This window comes from Pleuronectes platessa, chromosome 2, assembly GCF_947347685.1.
Source record: "Pleuronectes platessa chromosome 2, fPlePla1.1, whole genome shotgun sequence".
NCBI classification, from domain to species: Eukaryota; Metazoa; Chordata; class Actinopteri; order Pleuronectiformes; family Pleuronectidae; genus Pleuronectes; species Pleuronectes platessa.
The window spans coordinates 1,430,841-1,453,442 of NC_070627.1; the positions used below are offsets into that span (position 1 = coordinate 1,430,841).

At 40.1% G+C, this 22,602-nt stretch overlaps 3 protein-coding genes across 5 annotated transcripts in view; all 3 read left to right on the forward strand.

Moving 5' to 3' along the window:
* LOC128424687 (butyrophilin-like protein 2) overlaps positions 1-10,014 on the forward strand; it is a 138,100-nt gene extending 128,086 nt beyond the window's left edge. For both annotated transcript variants that reach the window (XM_053411025.1, XM_053411032.1), the window contains 4 exons: positions 4,605-4,815; positions 5,907-6,182; positions 8,603-8,740; positions 9,036-10,014. In XM_053411025.1, coding sequence (XP_053267000.1) covers positions 4,605-4,815; positions 5,907-6,182; positions 8,603-8,740; positions 9,036-9,100 — 690 coding nt within the window. In that variant the 3' untranslated portion in view covers positions 9,101-10,014. The remainder of the gene's footprint in view (positions 1-4,604; positions 4,816-5,906; positions 6,183-8,602; positions 8,741-9,035) is intronic.
* LOC128424750 (butyrophilin-like protein 10) lies at positions 1,562-4,519 on the forward strand. Its single transcript, XM_053411128.1, has 4 exons — positions 1,562-1,721; positions 2,779-2,995; positions 3,357-3,686; positions 3,952-4,519. Exons 2-4 carry the CDS (start codon positions 2,938-2,940, stop codon positions 4,005-4,007), a joined length of 444 nt encoding a protein of 147 aa, XP_053267103.1. The 5' UTR covers positions 1,562-1,721; positions 2,779-2,937; the 3' UTR covers positions 4,008-4,519.
* A 5,278-nt stretch (positions 10,015-15,292) lies between the features above and the next one.
* On the forward strand, positions 15,293-22,139 carry LOC128424720 (butyrophilin subfamily 1 member A1). Of its 2 annotated transcripts, XM_053411085.1 has the most exons (7): positions 15,293-15,619; positions 16,302-16,634; positions 17,399-17,434; positions 19,008-19,286; positions 19,402-19,512; positions 19,973-20,017; positions 20,289-22,139. In XM_053411085.1, the coding sequence occupies exons 1-7, from the start codon at positions 15,511-15,513 to the stop codon at positions 20,321-20,323; spliced, it is 948 nt and encodes a 315-aa protein (XP_053267060.1). In that variant the 5' UTR covers positions 15,293-15,510; the 3' UTR covers positions 20,324-22,139. The 2 variants fall into 2 exon arrangements, with proteins under 2 accessions (XP_053267060.1, XP_053267068.1); XM_053411093.1 differs by lacking the exon at positions 17,399-17,434.
* The last annotated feature ends 463 nt before the right edge of the window (positions 22,140-22,602 follow it).

Genomic DNA, 22,602 nt, shown 5'->3' on the forward strand with positions numbered 1-22,602 from the left:
TAGATTTAACATTTAGATTTAGATTCAGATTTAACATTTAGATTTAGATTTAGATTTAACATTTAGATTTAAATTTAAATTTAAATTTAAATTTAAATTTAAATTTAACATTTAGATTTCACATTTAGATTTAGATTTAGATTAAACATTTAGATTTCACATTTAGATTTAGATTTAAATGTAACATTTAGATTTAGATTTAGATTTAGCATTTATATTTAACATTTAACATTTAAGTGTAACATTTAACATTTGGATTTAAATATTTAAAATATCTCTAAGTTGACAAATATTGTTGTAAATGTGCAAAAAAGTGACTCTCAAAAATTCACACCAGTTTTTTAAACATGGTTTGAAGCTAAATGTGACAACATGTTGCTGTTATTTTCAGTTTGAGCTGCTTTACAAACCGCACCCCATAATGTGGCGCCCTCTCGCGAAAATAACATTTATTTTTCAACAACCCTGTTTTATTTTCTTAACCAGAGGCGGGCGCGCGCGCACACACACACACACACACACACACACACACACACACACACACACACACACACACACACACACACACTAACCCTGTTTTATTTTCTTAATCAGAGGGAATTAAACTTTGCACTGAACAGTGACTCACTTTATTCACACACACACAAACACACACACACACACACAGTCTGAGGATCACATCAGTTTCAGCACAAAATGTGTTTCCTGTGGATAGTGAAGCAGTGTCCACTTTATTAGGTACACCTGTGTAATGTGATGCTCAATACTCACATGTTTATAAAGACACATGTATGTAGATATCATGTTCAGATATGTGCTGAAGGGCTGATCAATCATTATCAATCAATCAAACACTTTAACTTTTAAAGAACCAGAAGAAGGGAAAATATTTTTGGATTTTTTGTTTCACCAATTATCTTAACATCCAATACTCAATCCAATACTTAATTTGAAAGACGTTGTTAAGCTCTACTTTTGTTTTTTATTTTATCATGAAGGAAAATGTGGCAGAATGACTTTTATTAATTTTGTTTTGTTTGTTTCGGCTGTCTCACACATTTGTCCTTTGTATGTGATATCATGTTATGAAGCAGCTGATGACTTTTGGAAAATGGTTTGAACACAAATACTCAAATGCTGTTAAATTAGCTGCTTATCGAAATTCAGCTTGTTAATCATTTAATTTTTCATGAAATGCCAAAGATTTCTGTCACTTTTCTGCCACTTTTTGAATCTTTTATATTTGAATGTCCACTCATGTGGCTATTACTCCTCAAAATTTTATTGAAATTGTTGACCACAAAAGAAAGGTCTATGATTGTCTTGTTTTGATTATTTGTAAATTAACCTTTGCAAATATAAGTTTATATAATCAACTTTAAACTCAGTTACGCACCACAGCATATTATTCACTTTTCTGTTTGTTTTCCTTTCGATCTCTGGGATCTGGGCTCCATGTCTCCACGACCCACTCCCATCCAGTGACAACCTAACCTCTTCTACTCCCCCCCAATCGGGGTGTTGCGTCGCCGGATGATGACGTAGAGAGCGACGGCAAGCCTATTTATTGATGGAGGATGAGTCGCAGGAGAGGGGATAAAGCGGAAGTGCGGTGTGTAGCGAGAGCGGAGGAAGACGGCAAAACAGCGAGACAACTAAAGCTGAGGAAGTAAAAGAGAGACAGTGGAATCCCTCGAAACCGGACCTCTGAGAGAAACTGGGTAAGCACTTGCCGGTCGGTGACTGCGGTGTCGGTGCCGGTTGAGATCGCCGACTGACTGACTGACCAGCGGAATGACTGAAGGCCTCTGTATGCTTCTCCGAGTCCGCAGAGGGGGACATTTAATAATGTGGTTGGTAAAAGTGGTAAAATTAAAACTCTAAGACAACAGAAGGTGAATACAAAGTATGGGATGCATATTTGATCATTTATATCATATAAAATATAGTTTAAAATCATTTTCCAGTGTGTTTCATGTCGCGATACGCTCGCGTCAAGCGGAAAAAATAGACTCGACGCCGGTGTTCCAGTTTAACTGGCGGGCATGGCTTCTGGCGACATTCCAGATGTTGACGCTCTTTTTCAGAGCCGGTGGCAGATTCGTCATTTTTACAAAGCGCATGTGTGTGAAGTGCGGTGATCTACTGAAGGTCTGTCTGTCTGTCTGTCAGTCATCTTATTTGCCTCGGCAGTCATTTTTTTATTTATTTAAAAAACATAGATCTACATCTGTAACATCGAGCCCCCCCAGAGGTGCACGCCCCCCACTTTGAGAACCACTGTCCTAGCTGAACATAAAAAACTAAATATGCCCAACCCAAAATAACAGAATAAAACAGTATGCATAAACTGGCCGGTTTTAGCAGACAGTTACAATACTTTACTGGAGTATTCAGACGACTTTTTACTTCTACTCCTTAAATTTTTTCATGCAAATATCTGTACTTTCTACTCCTTATATTTTAAAAATAGCCTCGTTACTCCCATTTCATTTTGGCTTGTTTTCATTCTGGTTTGTCACGACGGACGCGAGGTCAGAGCAGGGTAGGAGACATTAGATCAGAAGATAAAAGACACACATTTTTAGCTCAAGACGCAAACGTTTTTGTGTTTCCTGTGACAGCAGTGTACATCACTTTTAGCTGTCCTCTGGAAACACTTCCGTTGTCGTGTTCTGTATTCGCTGCGCATTTCGGTATTTGGAGAGTGTTTCTGTAATGTGTTGAGTTGTGTTGTGAAATTGATGAAGATTCTTACTTTGCTTGTGTTTTATACAGTTGCAGTGCGTTGAGCTCTCAGGGCCACCGTAGACTTCAGTATAAAGGCACAGTGACTGCGGAAGTGAAAGAGTTCGAGACGGAGAGAGAGCGAGAGAGAACGATGAAGCAGTGATTTCACAGCCACGGTCAACACGTCGCAACTGGACTCGGACAACGATGAAGCTTCATCTGCTCGTGAGTTTCCTGAGTCTGTGGAGAAGAAGCGATGGAACCGGTGAGAGGATCCCATTGACTCCCATGTTAAAAAGCCTGACTTTAGATCAGAATTAAACCTGTTTACAGCCGGGTTCAAAAAACGGGTTAGTCCCAATCACTAAGTTATTCCTTCATGACAACTCTGAGAGGGTTGGATATTTTTCTAACTCACTTGTTTAAATTATATAGAGGTTTGAAGTTATGAATAATTATCACTTGATGGACAGGTGACATCACTGCTCGGCTTCAACTGAGCTCATCCACTCGTCTCTAAACTGCTGTTTGACTGTGGTGAACATGTGTTGATGTGTTTTCTGTCTTTCTGTTAAACCTGATCACGTGCATGTGAACTCACTGATGTGCACGTGTGTGTGTTCCAGGTGCAGCCCCCATCAAAGTGCTGGTGAAAAAAGGGGATGATGTCATTTTACCATGTTCCTTCAGCAGCGAGAACATCAGGCAGGAGCTCTTTGACTGGAATAAGGACAAGAAGGGGGTGTTCATGTACGATAAGGGAAAAGTTTACGATAAGGGAGATTCACGTCAGGACGAGCAGTTCAGAGGTCGTGTCTTTCATTTCCCAGAACATCTGGACGAGGGTAACGCCTCCATAGTCATCAGAGCCACCAAGTTGACTGACAGTGGAAACTACACCTGTTTATTTCCACTTCTTGTTCCAGAGAGACGATCGAACATTGAACTCGTTGTCGGTGAGTTTTTCTATAAAACTGTTGAAAAGATGATTTACAGTCTGAGGTGTTTCCTGACTCTTTGTCCAGAACGGACACAAACCAGTCTCATCTGTAAACTGGTTTAAACTCAACACTGTTTTTATTCTGTTTAGTTTTACATGTTAAACGTCTGTTTATCAATAAGTTTCCATATTCACGTGTTTTGTCAGATTGATGACATCACACAGAGGCTCTGACATCATCGTGTTTTATTTTTATCTTTTAAATCCTATCTTAACCGAAGTGATGAAAACATCTCAGGTGAGTCGGATCCGCAGGTTTCAGCAAATGTCACCTTGAGAAATATCACGTGACAATAACACTTCACTCATCATGAACACATGAATCAGTTTTTTTCATTAAATAAGAATTTCATCAAATTTAATGTTTGATTCTGACTCAATCTATGAATAGAAAAAATCTCTGATTTAATTATGGTTCCTTTATTCAATTATCACCGTGTTCTAATTTTTAACTAACAACAACAAATTACACATTTGTTTGATTTAATACAGAATATTGTAACAATGAAAAAAGTTCTTTTGTCATTAGAGTCAGAAAATTATTCTTGACACAAGCTAGAAATCAAAATGTTGTGATATTAAATTTTTTCTTGTTATATTCTTTATTTATTTGACAGTTGTATACAAAAACTTACATCAGCCCAAGGGCAATTTTCTTTCTTCTGCTGTCAACCTTTTTCAAAATTGGGTAACTTTGTACATTTTGGGAGAGGTACAGTGCGTACATGTAGACAATAATCACAGATCAATAGAGAAAAACAAATAAATGAATAAAAACAAGCCGAATAAAAAAACACTGTTTACAGGAGCTGCTCCAAAACCATCTGTCTCAATACTTGATGGAACAACTGACTGGGCTCGGCTGCGTTGTGAGGTTCTTGGTGCGTTTCCAAAACCTGATGTTCAGTGGCAGAACAGAGCTGGAGACATTGTTCCTGCTGAAGAACCTCAGGTCTCTGAAAGAGGAGGCAGATATGACATCATCCTCCAAACGACTGTGACCAAGACCGACCACTATCACTGTGTCTCCACTCAGGAGGAGATCAACCACCAGACTCATGCTGAGATCTTTGTGCTGCTGAACGGTCAGTTGTATTTTAATCTTCAGATCATTGTTCTTTGGAGTTTCTACATGTTTTTCAGGTTGAACAGAAAGTTTCAGTGGCTCAAAGTTTGATGAAAACTCCTGAACAGGTTGAAAGTGTTTGAAACAGCTCCGTCATCAACTCTCCAAAGTTTCTAAAGTTCAGCTTCTGTTGTCAGACATGTTTAAACTCAGTGATGTGATTATTACTGAGCTCCCAGTTACATGTGGTGTTGTACTGGACCACATGACACTAAGAACTGTCTCTTTCATTTAACCTCCCTGCTTAGAAACACCAGGGGTCAGAATATTAGGAACAGCTCTGAACATGACACAGTCCAGTTCAACAGCATCACTGACCTCTGACCTCAGGGATCGAACCTGTGACTGAATCTAAAACCTGTGACTAAAGAAACTGAACATTACAGGAGTCGTGATGTGTTCAGGTTGAACAGGTGGACCTAATAAAGTGACTCAGTTAAAGTCTGATAACAAACTGAAACTATATAGAATATCATATTAGAGGAATAGAAATGTTTATATCTTAAAATAAGGTTTCATGTGATTTTGTTGATGATAATAATTGTTGTAGCAGAAACATTGTGTTGACTGTGTCTGAGCTTCTGTCCTGATGAGTCAGTTCACTGTTGTGAACCTTCACACAACGTTGTGTTTGTGTTGTGACTCATGATGTTCTGTCACAGCAGAGATCTGATGTTTTATTCTGTGCTTTCATTTCTTTGTTTTCTTTCCTCTTTAACGCTCTGTCTCCCACATTCACAGAGCACATGTGAACAAAAACCTGTTTATTTTCAAGTTTATGTCTATTGCACCGAATTCAAGTGTCCTTCACTTTCTAAAGGAGAAATGTGACAAATAACTGCTCATAAATAGTTTTGACCACAAGTTAATCGACAAATCCTGTCCTGAAGCTTCATCTGTGCATTTCTCTGTTTTTATCTCTTCCTTTGTGTTTTCTTTCCTCTTGAACACTCTGTCTCCCACATTCACAAACATATCAGAAAGATCCTGGTATTTATCAGATGTTTATCTCTGTAAATGTTCTTTATACATTTTTCTTCATGTTCACAGGAGCAGCTCCAGAGCCGCACATCAAGATACTTGGTGAAACAAAGGAAGGAGTTCAGCTGCAGTGTTCTGTTCGAGGTGCGTCTCCAAAACCTAAAGTCTATTTGCTGGATGGTGATGGAGACATTGTTCCTGCTGAAGAACCTCAGGTCACTGAAAGAGAGGGAGGCAGATATGACATCATCCTCCAAACGACTGTGACCAAGACCGACTTCTATCGCTGTGTCTCCACTCAGGAGGAGAACGAGACTCGTGCTGAGACATATGTACCTGTCCCTGGTGAGTTTCTTTATATTTCTGCTTTTAATCATCCATCATCTACACAACTCATCTTCTGAGAGGGGGCGGGGGGGGGGGGGGGTGATGCTTCACAGACAGAGACAAACCAGCATCGTTCTCACCCACCAGTGATTTAGATCAACCAGTAGAACACAGCCTCATCTCTCTATGGGAGGAAGGTGGAGGAACCAGAGAGAACCCACTGACACAGGGAGAACAAACTGGTGATCACTTCACAGGTTAGAACCCACAACCTTCCTCCTGTGAGGAGACGTGTGTGTAAAGTTTCAAACGTCTCAGCCTGAGTCCGATCAGTTGTGAGTCTGAGACTGAACTCTAGGGCTGCCGCGATTAGTCGACGTCATCCATGACATCGACGCTGAAAATACGTCGACGTCAATATTGAGTCGACGCGTCGGACCCACACAAATTATGCATTTAGCTTTTTAGATTTCTAAAACGTTTCATTTCAATTCATTATAACAAATGTTCTTCTTCAATATCACTACGTAACGCCGGGTTTACAGGACACACATTTCTCAGCGCCGGTCAGCCAAAGATTCTGCTTTCTCCGCTTGTTGTTGTCTGTAACCCATTAAATGTACTGGTTAATGATGATGGTCTTCATAACCCCCCCTCTCTTTCTATCTGCTTGTAGTGGAAGGGCAGAGGGGGTCATTTAATTATGTGATTGGGGAAATAAAAACTCCAGGACAACAGAAGGGGAATACAAACCATGGGATGCATATTTGATCATTTATATCATATAAAATATGTCATTAATATCGTTTAATATAGTTCAATGTTATTCACAACAGTTGATTGACATGTAGGTTTAGCCAATAGGAAGCCCCTATGTTGGAATGTTGTGGACCAATAGGAGGAGGCAATGAATGTGGGGGGCGGGGTCAGACACGGAAGTGAGGACCCGAATGGAGATGTCAACATTAGTACACAGTCGGTCTCACACACATTATTAAGCGAACTCGACAGACTCGACATCGAAACCATCGGTGCAGGGCGCGAGGCGCATCGCAGCCCATGTGAACTGCACAAAGGTTTAACTGGGGGTGGAGAGGAGGCGCCGGGCTTTAAATGAAATGGTCAATTCGATTTTCTTGGAGGAAAATTAATCGTTTAGATTAATCGACTAATCTGTAAAATAGTCGACAGATTAATCGATAGAAAAATTGTGGTTAGTGGAAGCCCTACTGAACTTCATTGATCTCCAGAGAGAAGAGGAAGAAACCACATGTTGATGAACTGTGTGAAACCTGAACTTCTTCAGTCTGTTTTCATTCAGGCTGCAGCTGCAGGTTGGAAACATGAAGCATCTTTTTCATATCTGTAGTAATTGTTGAAGCAGCAGAAGCTGATGAGAGAATCTCTGTGGAACCTGAACGATGAATTCAAATTCACAAATCGTGACCGTGTCTGTTGTGTCACAGCAAAATAAAAGATGTGTAACATTTTCCTGAAGTCAAACCCAGACTCCACGTAGATCTCTGGTGAGTGTTTGAGCTGAAACAGAAGAATTACACCAGGATGGATTATTAACAGAGTCTGAGCCGAGCAGGAGGAACGTGAGCAGAAGATGGAGGCTCACGTCACTGAGCCTGGAGACCTTCATCCCTCTGGTGTTTCTATCTGCTCATCACTTCTAGGTTCTGCAAAATTCCGGGAATATTCAAAGTTTATGCATCTTTACTTTAAAATGTACTCTATCTGTGAGTGAGTGAGCATGTTAGTGTTATAAATAAATTGTGCCTTTTGGCTTAGTAACTAAATTTATTCTTTTGAGCTTTATTCCCTCCTGGCCTATCTGAATTATGTCGTGTTGATACAGTGCTACATAGAAATTCTGGCAAACTTCATTTAATTTTTCTATCTCAACTCAATAGTGTCGCTGATGTGACCGGTTACAGCTCCTAGTGGCGCCGGGGTCTTCAAAAATATTAGAAGGGTCTTGAAAAGTATTGACTTTAATCTCAGGATTGCTGCATATACCCTGAAATAGTTAACCAAACAATTGGATTCGTCGTAATTTTTTTTTACAATTGATGGATAAATGAATAGAAATAGGCTAAATGAACAGATGAACCATCCTCAATCAGCATGCTCATATATTTCCCCCAGTAATATCATCTAAACTTACCTGACTAGTCCTGCACACTACAGCAGGCCTCACTAGCTCTGCTGTAGTGTGAAGGATTCTGGGAACTATCTGTGCATGTGATGGAAGAATGCACAATGGAGGGTTGAAATTCAACGTGCAGCGTGTGCTACATTCCATTCATCTTTAAAATAGAGTTTTGAATGATTTTTTTTATTGCTCAGCGTTTTATTTGCGAGCCGAGCTTAACTTCCCATGGAAAGTTTCTTGTCAACCCTAAGACGCTGTCTTCTGTCCTCTCTTTCAGACGCTGGAGGGACGGTTCCTCTTTGGGGTGCAGGGGTTGCTGCTGTTGTTGCAGTTTTGTTGACTCTTCTCGGCGTTTTACTATATAAATACTGTGTGTGTAAAAAGAAAACTCCCACTGCAGAACCACCTGAAGAAAGTAAGTTTATTTAACTTATTAAATCAACACAATGATGATGAGCAGACGACAACACAATCAATTCTTCATCTGATGTTTAGAGTCTTGACAGAGACACAAAGATTTCTGTTGGTATTTATCATCGACTGTAGATAGAGACAAACATGACTGTTAATCTATATCACCCCCTGGTGGCTGATGGCAGTATAGGTCATAATCCCTTTTTTTATATCCAGTCATTTATGGTGTAGTTGTAAACTCTGTGTGTTTTTCGTACTGGAGTTGATTTCCTGTCTTGTTGTTTTTCTTGCTGCAGATCAAGCAACAGCCATGACTCCTCTGAGAAGTCAGGATCAGACCGATATGGATCCGTCTCTGTAGCGTCCGTCTGCTCCGCCCTCTTCACTCCGTCACATGATCTGTGAGGTCGGCTGCTGAAGCTAGTGTGTCTGTTCTGTTGAAAAGCTTCAGAGTGACGACCACACAACACTGTTTATTTAAAGATAATGATGTCATCATGACGTCACTTCCACCACGTGACGACACATGATTGGTTCTTGTGAATAAGCTGAAGGTCTTGTCTCAGATCTTATTGGCTGGAGAAGTTGATGCTTCACTAACGGAAGCTGTGTCTAAATTCAGGGACATTTGAGGAGCGACTGAACTGATTCCAACATGTCCTCCTTTCCCTGAGCAACGACGCCACCACCTGGTGGATCCTTCTCAGGCCAACATATCCCACAATGCATTGCTCTTCAGTGACTGAACTGTTCAAAGCTCATTTCGACCATGGCGACCGCACAGAAAAAGAGGAAAGTTGACACGAGGGCCGCCACTTTCAAGAGAGATGGGAATTACAGTTCTTTTTCACAGAAATTGAGGCAATTGCCTTCCACGTAACACTGTGGCACGGAGAGTCGAGAACATATCATCAGCTATTCAGAGACAACTGAGGGACAGGGAAGTGACTTTTTGCACCGATGCTTCTGACACTGCACAGCTCTTGATTTTTTTTTTTTTTTTTAGAGGAGTTGACGACAACATGAACGTAACAGAGGAGCTGCTTAACCTCCAAAGCCTTAGAGACCAAACCAGAGGAACGGATCTGTTCGCTTCTCTTTGTTCAGCTGCTGATGATATGAAACTACCGTGGTGTAAAGTTTCTGGGTCATTACCAATGGTGCGCCTGCCATGGCACTATAAAACTCCTCTGTATAATTCACCAGCAGGCTCTCTGCGCCAAACATCTCAAATGTGATCATGTTATGAAACCAGTTATAAACAGGTGAGACCTCCTTGAGCTGCTTCTGGACTCATGACTGGAGAAGTCTCCATATGAGATGTTGGTGCCACGATTAGTGTCAGAGGAAATATCACAGGTCCACGATTCTCCCGATGGCCAGTGTCAGTGGAAATAAGTCTGTTACTTCAGTTTCCTCTTCTCAACTAACGTTTCAGTGGCTCACACACAAATCACCTGACGTTCCAGAGGCAGGACACTGTAGCTGGATATCGTAGTTTTACCAATTCTTGCTATTATGAAACCGCGCTTATGGTCAAATCTTTTAATCTAAACTTTCCCAGAGAGGATTTTAACCATACTGGTCTGGATTAAACTTTTCTAAAGAAAAGGAAAATATCAGGCTTTAGATTTTTAGGAAATTGAAGGAAAAGAATTGATAAGGGATTAGTTTGTATATATTTTTATAAATATGTTAGAATATAATATTTAAGCTATCAAAGTCTACAAGTCCTGCGATAAAGGGAGCCTTAAATATTTTTCTACTTGAATGAATCTAACACTTGATTTTAAATCCGACTACACCTGGAATCATAGTTTAAACTCACATTTTAATAGCACTGAAATGGCCCTTACTAATCGCACTTTGGCTTTCTTGTTGCTTATTGGGGCGGCTGTGGCTGAGGGGGAGAGCGGTCATCCTCCAACCTGAAGGCAGTTCGATCCCCAGTCTGACCCATCTGCATGCCGAAGTGTCCTTGGGCAAGATGCTGACCCCCGAACTGCCCCTCGTAGAACAATAAAGTGCTGCTAATAGATGCACTTTGTGAATGGGTGAATGTAAAACTGTACTGTAAAGCGCTTTGAGTGGTCATCTAGAATAGAAAAGTTCTATATCAATACAAAGCCATCTACTTGTTGTAAGTCACTTTGGATAAAAGCATCTGCCAAATTAAATGTTAAGTCAGTGCCTTGATGCAATTTCCTCAAATTTGGTACAAATATCCATTTTACTTCAGGATGAACTTGACATCTTAAGATCAATTTGAGGGAAAGTCTTAAGATTTGGTGCAAACTTTCCCTTAAACTCAAAGAGGAGTTTGGTGCTTGAAGGTCTCGTCCCTGTGACCTCATGTTACTGTTTCAGCTGCCATGTGACTCTTACTGGAAGAAAACAAAGTATTTGGACAGTATTTTCTCATCTGTTCTTTTTTCAATTACTTATTTTTTAAAGAACATTTTATACATGTTGACATTTTAAGAATCCTCAGAGATGTTTCTGTATTGCAGCTAAAGTGATTATTATTCCTTTGTGCCTGCTCAACATGTGAACAAAGCTTTTTACACTGTGATCTCTGCGTAAATAAAAAACTGAGTGAGTCTTGAATCTGTTTCCTATTCCTGTGAACACGATATCTCAAGAACAACTTGAAGGAGTTTCTGAAAATATTGTGCAAACGTTCAGTGTAACTCAAAGAGGACGGTTGTGGCTGTGCAGTGGGTCGTCCTCTAACCAGAAGGTTGGTGGTTCGATCCCCATCTTCCCCATTCCTGCTGTGTGCTGATGTGTCCTTGAGCACATGAGACCATGTGAACCCCCACTGAGGAGGTTATGTTTTCACCTCCTGTTCGATAATGAGCTCGGACCTTTTTCAATATTTCCGTTGTTTCCTCAGAGAATAATTCACGGATCTTGATGAAAACCATCAGATGTTTACAGGACTGATATTAACGAGTGTGTGTGATTGAGTGCAGATCCAGAACCATCAGGATCTGGTGGATTTAACTGGTTTCCTCAGGGGCCTGTTGGGTCGGGGGGAGACTCGAGCTCTGCTGAGTCATGATCTATTTCTGCACTTTGTTATAGCTCCACATTTACAAGAAAAATCTGATTATTATATTTGTACAAAAATTATACAAAAAGGTTACGAGCAAAAGGTTTATTATTCGTTAAGATAAGAATTTATTGATATGAAGGAAAATTGACAAGTTTCTCAATATAAAATATCCCAAAGACTAAAGTGATAAATCAAAACTTTGTGTCTATTTATGTTGCTAAATGTGGACAGTTGTTTCTGTTTCCACTGTTTCCTCCGGCATCATGGAAGAACAGACACGACTCATTTAGATCTTTAGGAAAGTTAAACATTTACATTTCTCCTTATTTTACTTCCAGTTGTTCTTGTGGTAATTGATGAATTTGTTTTTGTATATTTAGTGTAAATAAAGTTTCCTATTTGTGTTTATTTCCTGTACTCGGCCTCGATGAGGTGAACAGGTCCTTGTTGCTTCAGGTTGAAGTGAGAACATGAAAACACAGAATGTGAAGAGTCGAAGTCGAGCTGAACGCGGCTCAATTGGTTTTTCAATTTCAAAGAAAACCTGTTTGAACCGGTGTGAGTTTTAGAACGAGGAGTTGAAGACGTTTCTGCTGCTGCTTCAGGTTAAAGTCAGGGTCAAGGTCGTGGTAGGTCAGATGGTCGTGATGTAACGAGGTGAAAGGTCACCGTCCTGATGACTGTGCACGTAGCTCGTTGTGTTTTCATGTGGAAGCGTCACCTCGACCTCCATCTTCCCCGACATGATTATTAAAGCATCATCACACGTTGTAACAGTTGACGTCAGAAAACAGCTCGACTCCGTCTGGAACTTTCCCAAAACAACAATGCGTTGTTCACACCTGCTTCATGCAGCCGCTGAGCAGGTGACACAGGAAACAGGAAGTGAACTTCTCCAAAGCTCCTTTTCATTGGTTCAACAAGTATTTACCTTCGACTGAAACACGAATGAAAAGCTTCAGAGTGACGACCACACAACGCTGTTTATTTAAAGATGATGATGTCATCATGACCTCACTTCCACCACGTGACGACACATGATTGGTTCTTGTGAATAAGCTGAAGGTCTCGTCTCAAATCTTATTGGCTGATAAAAGTTCTGATGTTTACTCTTTTCAACGTATCAGGATCCAACTGAACATCTCACGATTCACACGTTAAAAACCAAAGGTCATTAAAACTGTGTGGTCCTGTCCAGCTGCAGCTCTGTTGCTAGATAGATAGATAGATAGATAGATAGAGAGATAGAGAGAGAGAGAGAGATGGATGGATGGATGGATGGATAGATAGATGTCCAAGTTGATCCAATCAACAGTCGACCTTTGACCTGAATCATATTGTGCTCTGATTTCATTCATGTTTTTTTTTCTTCAGCACCTCAGATGAATAAACTTTTGGATGAAAATGACAGTTTTCATTTCATTTACGTCAAATAGTTTTTATATTTTCCTCCTCTGAGGAAGAGAGGGATAGAAATTGTTAATTTCACATTAGCTGTTTAGTGTGTGTTTCCTTCAGTTCGTCACTAGAGGTCAGTATTACACTAATTACTTTGAGTCAACACAACACATAACGGTACATTTCATTGAGCTGAAAAGTTTTTATCCAAAGCGACTCACAATAAGTTCATCAACCATGATCAGAACAACAAGAATCAAGAAATAGTAATTAAACACAAAGTTATTATCTGTGATTATATAAATTGTAAAATAATACTGGACAAAAATATGAGACAAAATTGAACCGGATACAATTATATTACTGTTACAGTTTTGGGTTTTGTGAACTTACTTTATTTATTTGATTGAACTATTTGGAGAGAAACAAGCTCAACTTTGACTTTCTGTTATTTTCACCTTGAAACATTCTGATCACATGCTTTTTTTCTGATTTTGCAGAAACATTTTTTGAAGGTAAAATTTCTTAAATTTATCAGAGGCTAGTTGTGTGTTTATTTAAGAATAATAAACTTTACTGCATTTTTTCGACCACAAATATGTTTTGAATTAACAAACATCTCACAAACATGTTTATACATTTACAATGAATCAAATATCACAGCCTGAAGCCCTACTAACAATAACAAGGGACTCACACGGAGGCGATGTAGCTAATAACCATGAAAAAGGTTCACAAAAGTAGAAATCTGTATTTGTAATCTTAATTTCCCTTCGGGGATGAATAAAGTAATCTATCTATCTATCTATCTAATCTATCTAATACCTCATAACAATACTTGAAGTCCTAATAACATAACAAAAGTTAAAAAGATGGATATACAAGTTTTACTCTTTGTCAGGAGCATCTCTTTATCCTAAGATGGTCTGTGCAGATACTGGTCCAGATACTGGTCCAGATACTGGTCCATATGTTGGACAGGACCACTTTCCTATCATGGGGGTGTGACCAGTGCTGTTGTTTTTGGACTAACCACACGTTTTACTCAGTCTATGGTTTTACTCTGGTAATGGTGACTGGTCTTCAAGAGCTGACTATTGTAGACACAACTATAACAGGACAGCAACAGAGACATCATGTTGTGTAATATTAGTCCATATTATAACTGTAGATAATGATTTTCTTCTTGTTCTCCTGATAAGACCGTGGCCTGGCATTGCAGTATCGACTGGGAAGGAGCCCTGTATCCCAGTTGGTACACAGGACTGGCCGGGCTATAGAGAGGTGGATGATGGAAACACAGTTCCTCACACCAGCAGAGCAGATGTGGAGAGACACAGCTTCAGCTTTCTGGAGCAGGTGGAATTTCCCAAACTTCCTAGGGGCCATCGACAGGAAGCATGTCACGATAACAGCACCACACCAGTCTGGCAGGTCTTCAACTCTCCTGAAGCCATCAGAGGATCAAAGATGGTTGGATGAGGCTGAAGAACCAGGGGAGCACCTGCAGGATGCTGGGAACATGGGGAAACAGAGGAAGCAGAGAAGCTCTTTCTTCATCTCTCCTGAAGGAAGAGTGTCCTCACAGGACCTCATGGAGCCGTCTGAAAATCCAGTTGAAGCTTCAACCAACTGAAAGACCTGAGTCCTTGTATGTGGAAGCCTTGTGTATACCTCCTTTTTTTATTAAACAAAATCTTTGAAAATTGAACTTTTATTTGGCACCGTTTCCTCTTTGTTTATTTTCTGCTTTCAATAAAAGTTGTTGAAAAACCTCAAATTGTTCTTTATTTATTTTGCAATACTAACGTACAGCTAGACACTTGGTTCAAGTAGTTTAACATAACATTCATTACTGCTGGAACTGTTCTACCCAAGTGACTAGATTGTTTATGGGATTATTTATTTAATACCATTAACTTTATGGAATTAAATAAATGCCAACGTTTTACTTGCACTAGCACAGTAACTACAATCAAACATAAATCCTATACTATATGATGCCATTCCATAACATGCTTTATGTGAGTGTGGAAAACTCTCTCCCCCTTGGGCAATAGGAAGTGGCACTTTCCTTGCTCCTCCCCCTCCGGTGACAGGAGGACTCCAGACAGTCTCCGGACAGAACAGGTTCCTGCAGAAGAAGAGGAGCAGGACGTTTCTCTGGTGATTTGTCAGAATCTCCACTAACGGACCGAGTTTCTTTGGTTCAGGTTTGTTTTTAAAGTTTCACAGCTCGTAGGAAGCAGCAGTTAGTGTCAGTTAGTGTCAGTTAGTGTCAGTTAGCGTCAGTTAGCATCATCCATCTCTTCACTATGAACCGTCCCTCGTCCCTGTTTACGATGTGCTGGCTCATTTCAACTTGTTGGATTCTCTTCACCTTCACGCGTGTTGCCGCTGGATCAGTTCTAAGAGACGGACACGGTAAGACAACAGTGAAGCTAATGGGGCTAGCTAAGCTAACACACATAACAGGAAGTAACGGGGAACTCTCCTTCATAATAACCACGCCGTCGTTCACCACAACCCGCACACACCCATAGTAGATATGTCTATGGTCTCTGCAGGGACTCGTCTCTACGTCACACGTTTTCATGTGAACCACAGCGCATTGATTCTCGTGTTGTGATTTCTCTCACATCTGTAATCAGCCCCACAACTGAGTGGTTGTGTCTGAAGGTGATTCTGACTCTGACTGATTCTGAAGCGTCCTCCATTCCCTGTATCATCACACCACATTGTTTGTGAAAATAATAATAGTTTTATGATTATTATTATTATAATGAGTTGCCAGAGTTGTCGTAGTTACACAGGGAACTTTATTGACTCCTTCGACTGACACAGCTCCAACACTGTGAACTCTGAACCCTGGAACTTCTAACAACACGAAGATGAGACACACACACACACACACACACACACACACCTCTAGTTGTTAAACAGTAGTGTCTTCTGAACCACATTTTTGCCTGATATCTCACACGCACACACATACACACACTCACCTGGACCCGCCCTTGTTGATTGATGAAGCTCCAGTGACATGTCATCATGAACTGATGTCTTCTTGTGTAACGTTGATCTTTTCTTCTCTTTCCTCCTTCAGGACCAGATGTCATCAAACTGTTTGTGACAGAAGGAAATGATGTCATCCTGCCCTGCTCTCCAGGACCCAACGTGAACATCGAAGCAACAGTGTTCGACTGGAAGAAAGAAAACAAGGAGGTGTTCATGTTCACTAAGGACAAATTCTTCGGAAACAGCCGAGCGGATCAGGATCAGGATTTTAAAGGACGAGTTTCTCATTTTGCTGAAGAGCTGAAGCAGGGAAACGCCTCCATACTCCTCAGAGACACCAGGATTACTGACAGTGGGAACTACACCTGCATCTTTCCTCATCTTGTGCCAGAGCAAACATGCAGGATTGAGCTGGTTGTTGGTGAGTACGTTCATAACTCAGTTAAAGAAGCTGTGTGTAAGTTTCTGCTCCTGCTTCATACTCAGCTTCTGCATTGTTGACTTCCTGTCCTGAGCAAACAGTCAGGACTGTGTTGAGGGGCAGCTGATTGGCCGATGCAGAGTGGGGGGGCTGGGGGGTGAGGTTTGAACATGTCCTGGATGAAGACTGGACCCGATCCGTTCACAGCACGGTACCAAGTACTAGTGTTTTGAAATGAAGCGGGCAGCCACTGGTAACCAGTGAAGGGAGCGGAGGAGTGTGAGTGAAGTTAGGTTAAAGACCAGTGGAGCTGCTGGTTTCTGGATGAGCTGCAGAGGTCGGATGGCAGCAGCAGGTAGACCTGCCAGGAGGGGGGGGGGCAGGAGTCTATAGGCGTGAGATGACCAGAACCTGGATCAGAGCCTGGATCAGAACCTGGATCAGAACCTGGACCACCCTCTGAGTGAGAAGGGGGCGTGTCCTCCTGATGTTGTGCAGCATGAATCTACAGGAACGTGTTGTTGCAGTGATGGTGGCAGTGAGGGAGAGTTGAGTGCAGACATGATCCACTGAGAGAGGTCAGTCAGACTGCTACCTTTCAGAATAAAGGACATTTGATGCTAGCGTCGGCTCGATAGCAACAACTTACACGTAGCTTCTTCATCACCTCTGTGGAGCGTAGTGTCCTCCATCTTTATTCACAGACAAAAAACGAATTCATTATGAGGCTAACATTCATAGAATGTTTCATTTTTGTCTTTCAGAAATGATCTTCAGAAACAGATTAGGACAAAACGAGGGTGAGAGACCTCTAACCCTTTCTATCCTGTATTAATGTTGAAATTAATTTTTATATTGATCTTTGATATCTTGTTTTGTCCAATTAACTGATTGAACAATGGTAAATAATCAATAATCAAATTATTTTTTTCAATTGGGAAGTTGAAAGTTTATGTTTTTGTTGCGTTTAAAAGGATTTTAAATCAAAATATGTATCATTGAAAGGGGTTACATTGTCTTGAAGGGGGTTTTAACTTGAAAGATGGATGGATCGATAGATGGATAGTAATTGGATGGATGGATAGATAGATATATACATGGAGGGATAGATGGATGGATGGATAGCGAGGGAAATGTAGGAACATAAACTGATAATAATAAACTGACAGGATGTGTGTGTGTGTGTGTAGTTAAGACTAGCTGTGTGGTTTTCTGTTGCTCTACGTAAGAATAATGATAAATCATAATATAACATTCATTATTTTTTAAGCTCCTATTATAGCTTCAGACACAATTTGTCCTGCGCTGTGACATGTCACGATGAATAAATTTAAATATTTTACTATTATTCAAGTAGAAATCAGGGATGTTTAAAGTTTAAGAAGTATTCTTTCAGAATGACCAAATCACCACAGGACATTTTCATCCTTGTGGCCAGTTTGAGTCATTGCTATACAAGACTGATCTTAGCTGTTATGCTAACTGAATAATAACACCGTTTGAACCTTAATATGTTTAATTAAAAAAATATATTTTTTATTAATTTTGAACTACAGCCGTCACACTACAGGACTCTCAAAAAATGACAATTATTGTCTGACAGAAAGAGTGAAATTTATGAAATTAATCAGAGGTTAACACTCACTTGGTAGGGGGATAAACTAAGGACCCCTATAGTTGTCCATGTAACTGCCATTTCAAAAATCTGATTTTCCATGTCACGCCACAGGACAGCATTTGTGTTACGAAAGTTATTTTGCTGTAAATACTAATATACTAGTTTTGTGCATATTAAAACCTAATATTAATAAAGTCATTATATACAATATACTGCCAAGGCAATTATTAGCTGCTCCAGATATTCCTGGTTTATTTTGTTAATATGTAAGTTTAATGCTTTACCTATGTTAGGGTCACACCGCAGTACATTTTGCGTATTCACCTTAAAATATAATCAAAACATAAATGGTAAATGGTAAATGGATTTGTATTTATATAGCGCTTTTCTAGTCTTGATGACCACTCAAAGCGCTTTACATTACAGTTTCACATTCACCCATTCACACACACATTCATACAGTGCATCTATCCCAGCACTTTGATATTCTATGGGGGACCATTCGGGGTTCAGCATCTTGCCCAAGGACACTTCGGCATGCAGATGGTTCAGACTGGGAATCGAACCGCTGGAGGACGACCACTCTACCCCTCAGCCACAGCCGCCCAGATATTTCATACAAAATCTTAAGTTTGAAACAAAGTACCATAATATGCCTCACATCCATGTGTTGTTTTAAGTGGTAAAATGCATCTAAATAAACATTCACACTTAATAGCAGAAAACCATGCGTCATGTCATCCACCCATCTACAGGTGCAGCTACAACTCCATATGTAAAGATACGTAACGTCACAGGAGATGGGGTACTGCTGGAGTGTTTGGTTCCAGGTGCTCATCCAGAGCCTCAGGTCGAGTGGCAGACGAGTGATGGGAGTGTCGTCCCTGCTGAGGAACCACAGGTCTCTCCAAGAGGACACCGCTTTGATGTCCTCCTCCTCACCACCGTGAAGAAGACCACTACCAACATGTACCGCTGTGTGGTCAAGCAGGAGGGCTTCGGCCATGTGATCCACAATGAGCTCCTTGTGCCAGGTCAGATTCTTTACATGTACTTATACATATACTGTATAAACATATAAATGTATGCGTGTGTATGTATAAACACATAATGTAGTAATGTTGTCCGTATATTTTCTTCTGTCCTCAGACAATCTCTTCGAGGACAAGTCCCCCCTCATAATAACTTTAATAGTAGCTCTGGTTATTGCACTTCTGGTGATTGCAATTCTAGTAATCATCATCATGAACCAGAGGAAAAGTAAGTTTTTATTTAAGTGATTTTAACAATAAATTCACAATGTGTCAAAACAAGGGAACAGAAACTTTAGTCTGTTTCATATTGAGACAGAAACTCTCTTCAACCAGTAACGAGATGTTCAGATCTGAGGAAGGGCTGCAACCAACAACTACTTTATACTATGTTGATTAATCTGTTGATTATTATTTAGATTATTTAATGATCAATACTCATCTTCCTGTAAAGTGCTCTTTCTATAGGTTTTAGAAATATAACTTGTCATAATTCAAGTTCAAGATATATTTAATTTGCCTCAATTCAAGATCCCTTTAATTAAGTGAGACTATTTTGTAGTCATCATGTTGAATTGTAAACTTGTGTTTCAGAGGAGTTGTAGTGTCATGTAAGTGTTACCTGATGTTTTGTGTAACCTTGATTGCTCTGTTTAAACTTAACAATAACATTTTGCTTCTTCTTTCAGAAGCAAAGCAGAAAGGATCATCAACAGAAGTTCTCCCACTGAACGGTACAGTGGTTCCAGTGTTTTGTTCTCGTTTGATTCCGTTCTGTTTGCTCGTTCTAATACTAGTTTGATTTTCTGCTGATTTTCAATTTGACTGGACACAGCATTAATTCAGCCTCGTTGAATGTGACGCAGTGATTTCACAAGTTGTGTTTGTGTTCAGCAGCGAGTTGTCTGTGAAAGATGATCGAGAAAATAGAATCTGTCTGTTGGAAATCATTTGTGTACAAATCAGAGGTAGATGTGAGACATGGATCTGTTTTCTCTCCTGCAGGTCATCGGCTGAGTAACGGATCCGGATCTACATAGACCACACTTCTGCAATAATGGTTGATGTCATGATTATTTTTCACAAAATTGGAAACCTGCATTGTATCTGTATCAATCATATTGTTTTTGAAATGCCTGTATTCACAAACCACAGTTAGCGTCATGGGGCTGAACAAGGTGAGACCTCCTTGAGCTGCTTCTGGACTCATGACTGGAGAAGTCTTGATATGAGATGTTCCACGATTCTCCCGATGGCCAGTGTCAGTTGAAATAAGTCTGTTACTTCAGTTTCCTCTTCTCAACTAACGTTTCAGTGGCTCACACACAAATCACCTGACGTTCCAGAGGCAGGACACCGTAGTTGGATATCGTAGTTTTACCAATTCTTGCCATTATGAAATCGTGCTTATGGTCAAATCTGTTAATCCCAACATATCCAGAGATGAGTTTGACCATCCTGGTCTGGATTACACTTGCTCTCGTGTGGATGTTGTTGGGAAAGGTTCGGTGTCTCTCTCGTCACAGTGCAGCTAACAGGAGAATGTCAGGGACCTTATGTAGATGCTGTTTTCAGATCATGATGCTGTAGCTCTGAAGAAAAGGAAAATATCAGGCTTTAGATTTTTAGGAATTTGAAGGAAAATAAGTGATAAGGGATTAATTTGTATATTTGTATATATTTTTGTAAATATGTTAGAATATAATATTTAAGCTATCAAAGAAAATGTGAAACGTCAGAGTAAGACACGAATGGGCCAGTTTTCTTAACGTGGTCAGGCAATTTAAAGCTTTAGTTCGGTACATATTCAACTTCATTATTAATCTGTTAACACCAAGTATTCTGCAGTATCATGTCTTCCTGATAAAAGTCATGGTCAGCTGAGAGGATGTCCACAAGAAGGTTGATGGTTAGATTCTAAGCACACAAGCTCAATGCACAAGTGTTCTTGTAAACGTATGTTTACATTTTCATGGGACAATATTTAAAAGGGTACGTCAATCTGGGAAATGTGACTGCTACGATAAACGGAGCCTTAAATATTTTTCTACTTGAATGAATCTAACACTTGATTTTAAATCCGACTACACCTGGATTCATAGTTTAAACTCACATTTTAATAGCACTAAAATGGCCCTTACTAATCGCACTTTGCAGTTTGGCTTTCTTGTTGCTCTGGGTTTGTACCCTCATGGTTGATGCACTTATTGGGGCGGCTGTGGCTGAGGGGGAGAGCGGTCGTCCTCCAACCTGAGGGCAGTTCGATCCCCAGTCTTCCCCATCTGCATGCCGAAGTGTCCTTGGGCAAGATGCTGACCCCCGAGCTGCCCCTCGTAGAACAATAAAGTGCTGCTAATAGATGCACTTTGTGAATGGGTGAATGTAAAACTGTACTGTAAAGCGCTTCGAGTGGTCATCTAGAATAGAAAAGCTCTATATCAATACAAAACCATTTACTTGTTGTAAGTCACTTTGGATAAAAGCATCTGCCAAATTAAATGTTAAGTCAGTGCCTTGATGCAATTTCCTCAAATTTGGTGCAAATATCCATTTTACTTCAGGATGAACTTGACATCTTAAGATCAATTTGAGGGAAAGTCTTAAGATTTGGTGCAAACTTTCCCTTAAACTCAAAGAGGAGTTTGGTGCTTGAAGGTCTCGTCCCTGTGACCTCATGTTACTGTTTCAGCTGCCAAGTGACTCTTACTGGAAGAAAACAGAGTATTTGGAGACTCATTTCATATGTTTTTGTAAAGATGCTAAAGTGATTATTATTCCTTTGTGCCTGCTCAACATGTGACCAAAGCTTTTTACACTGTGATCTCTGCGAAAATAAAAAACTGAGTGAGTCTTGAATCTGTTTCCTATTCCTGTGAAAACGATATCTCAAGAACAACTTGAGGAAATTTCTGTAAATATGGTGCAAACGTTCAGTGTAACTCAAAGAGGACGGTTGTGGCTGTGCAGTGGGTCGTCCTCTAACCAGGAGGTTGGTGGTTCGATCCCCGTCTTCTCCATTCCTGCTGCATGCTTTTATGTCTTTTATCTAATATTGCTTTTCTTATGTGTGTTGTATTTATTGTGTTTTATGTTTTTATGTTTCTATGTTCATTGTATGCACCAATAACCAGAGCAAATTCCTTGTAAGTGTAAACCTACTTGCCTATAAATACTTTCTGATTCTGATTCTGATGTATCCTTGAGCAACACAGCAGATGAGACCATTGATTAGATTTTGGTCAAAGGTCAAAGTGACCTTATATCAATCTGGAAAAAAACTTATGCAGATGATTATGGTGCGACCCCAGTACAGGAGTTC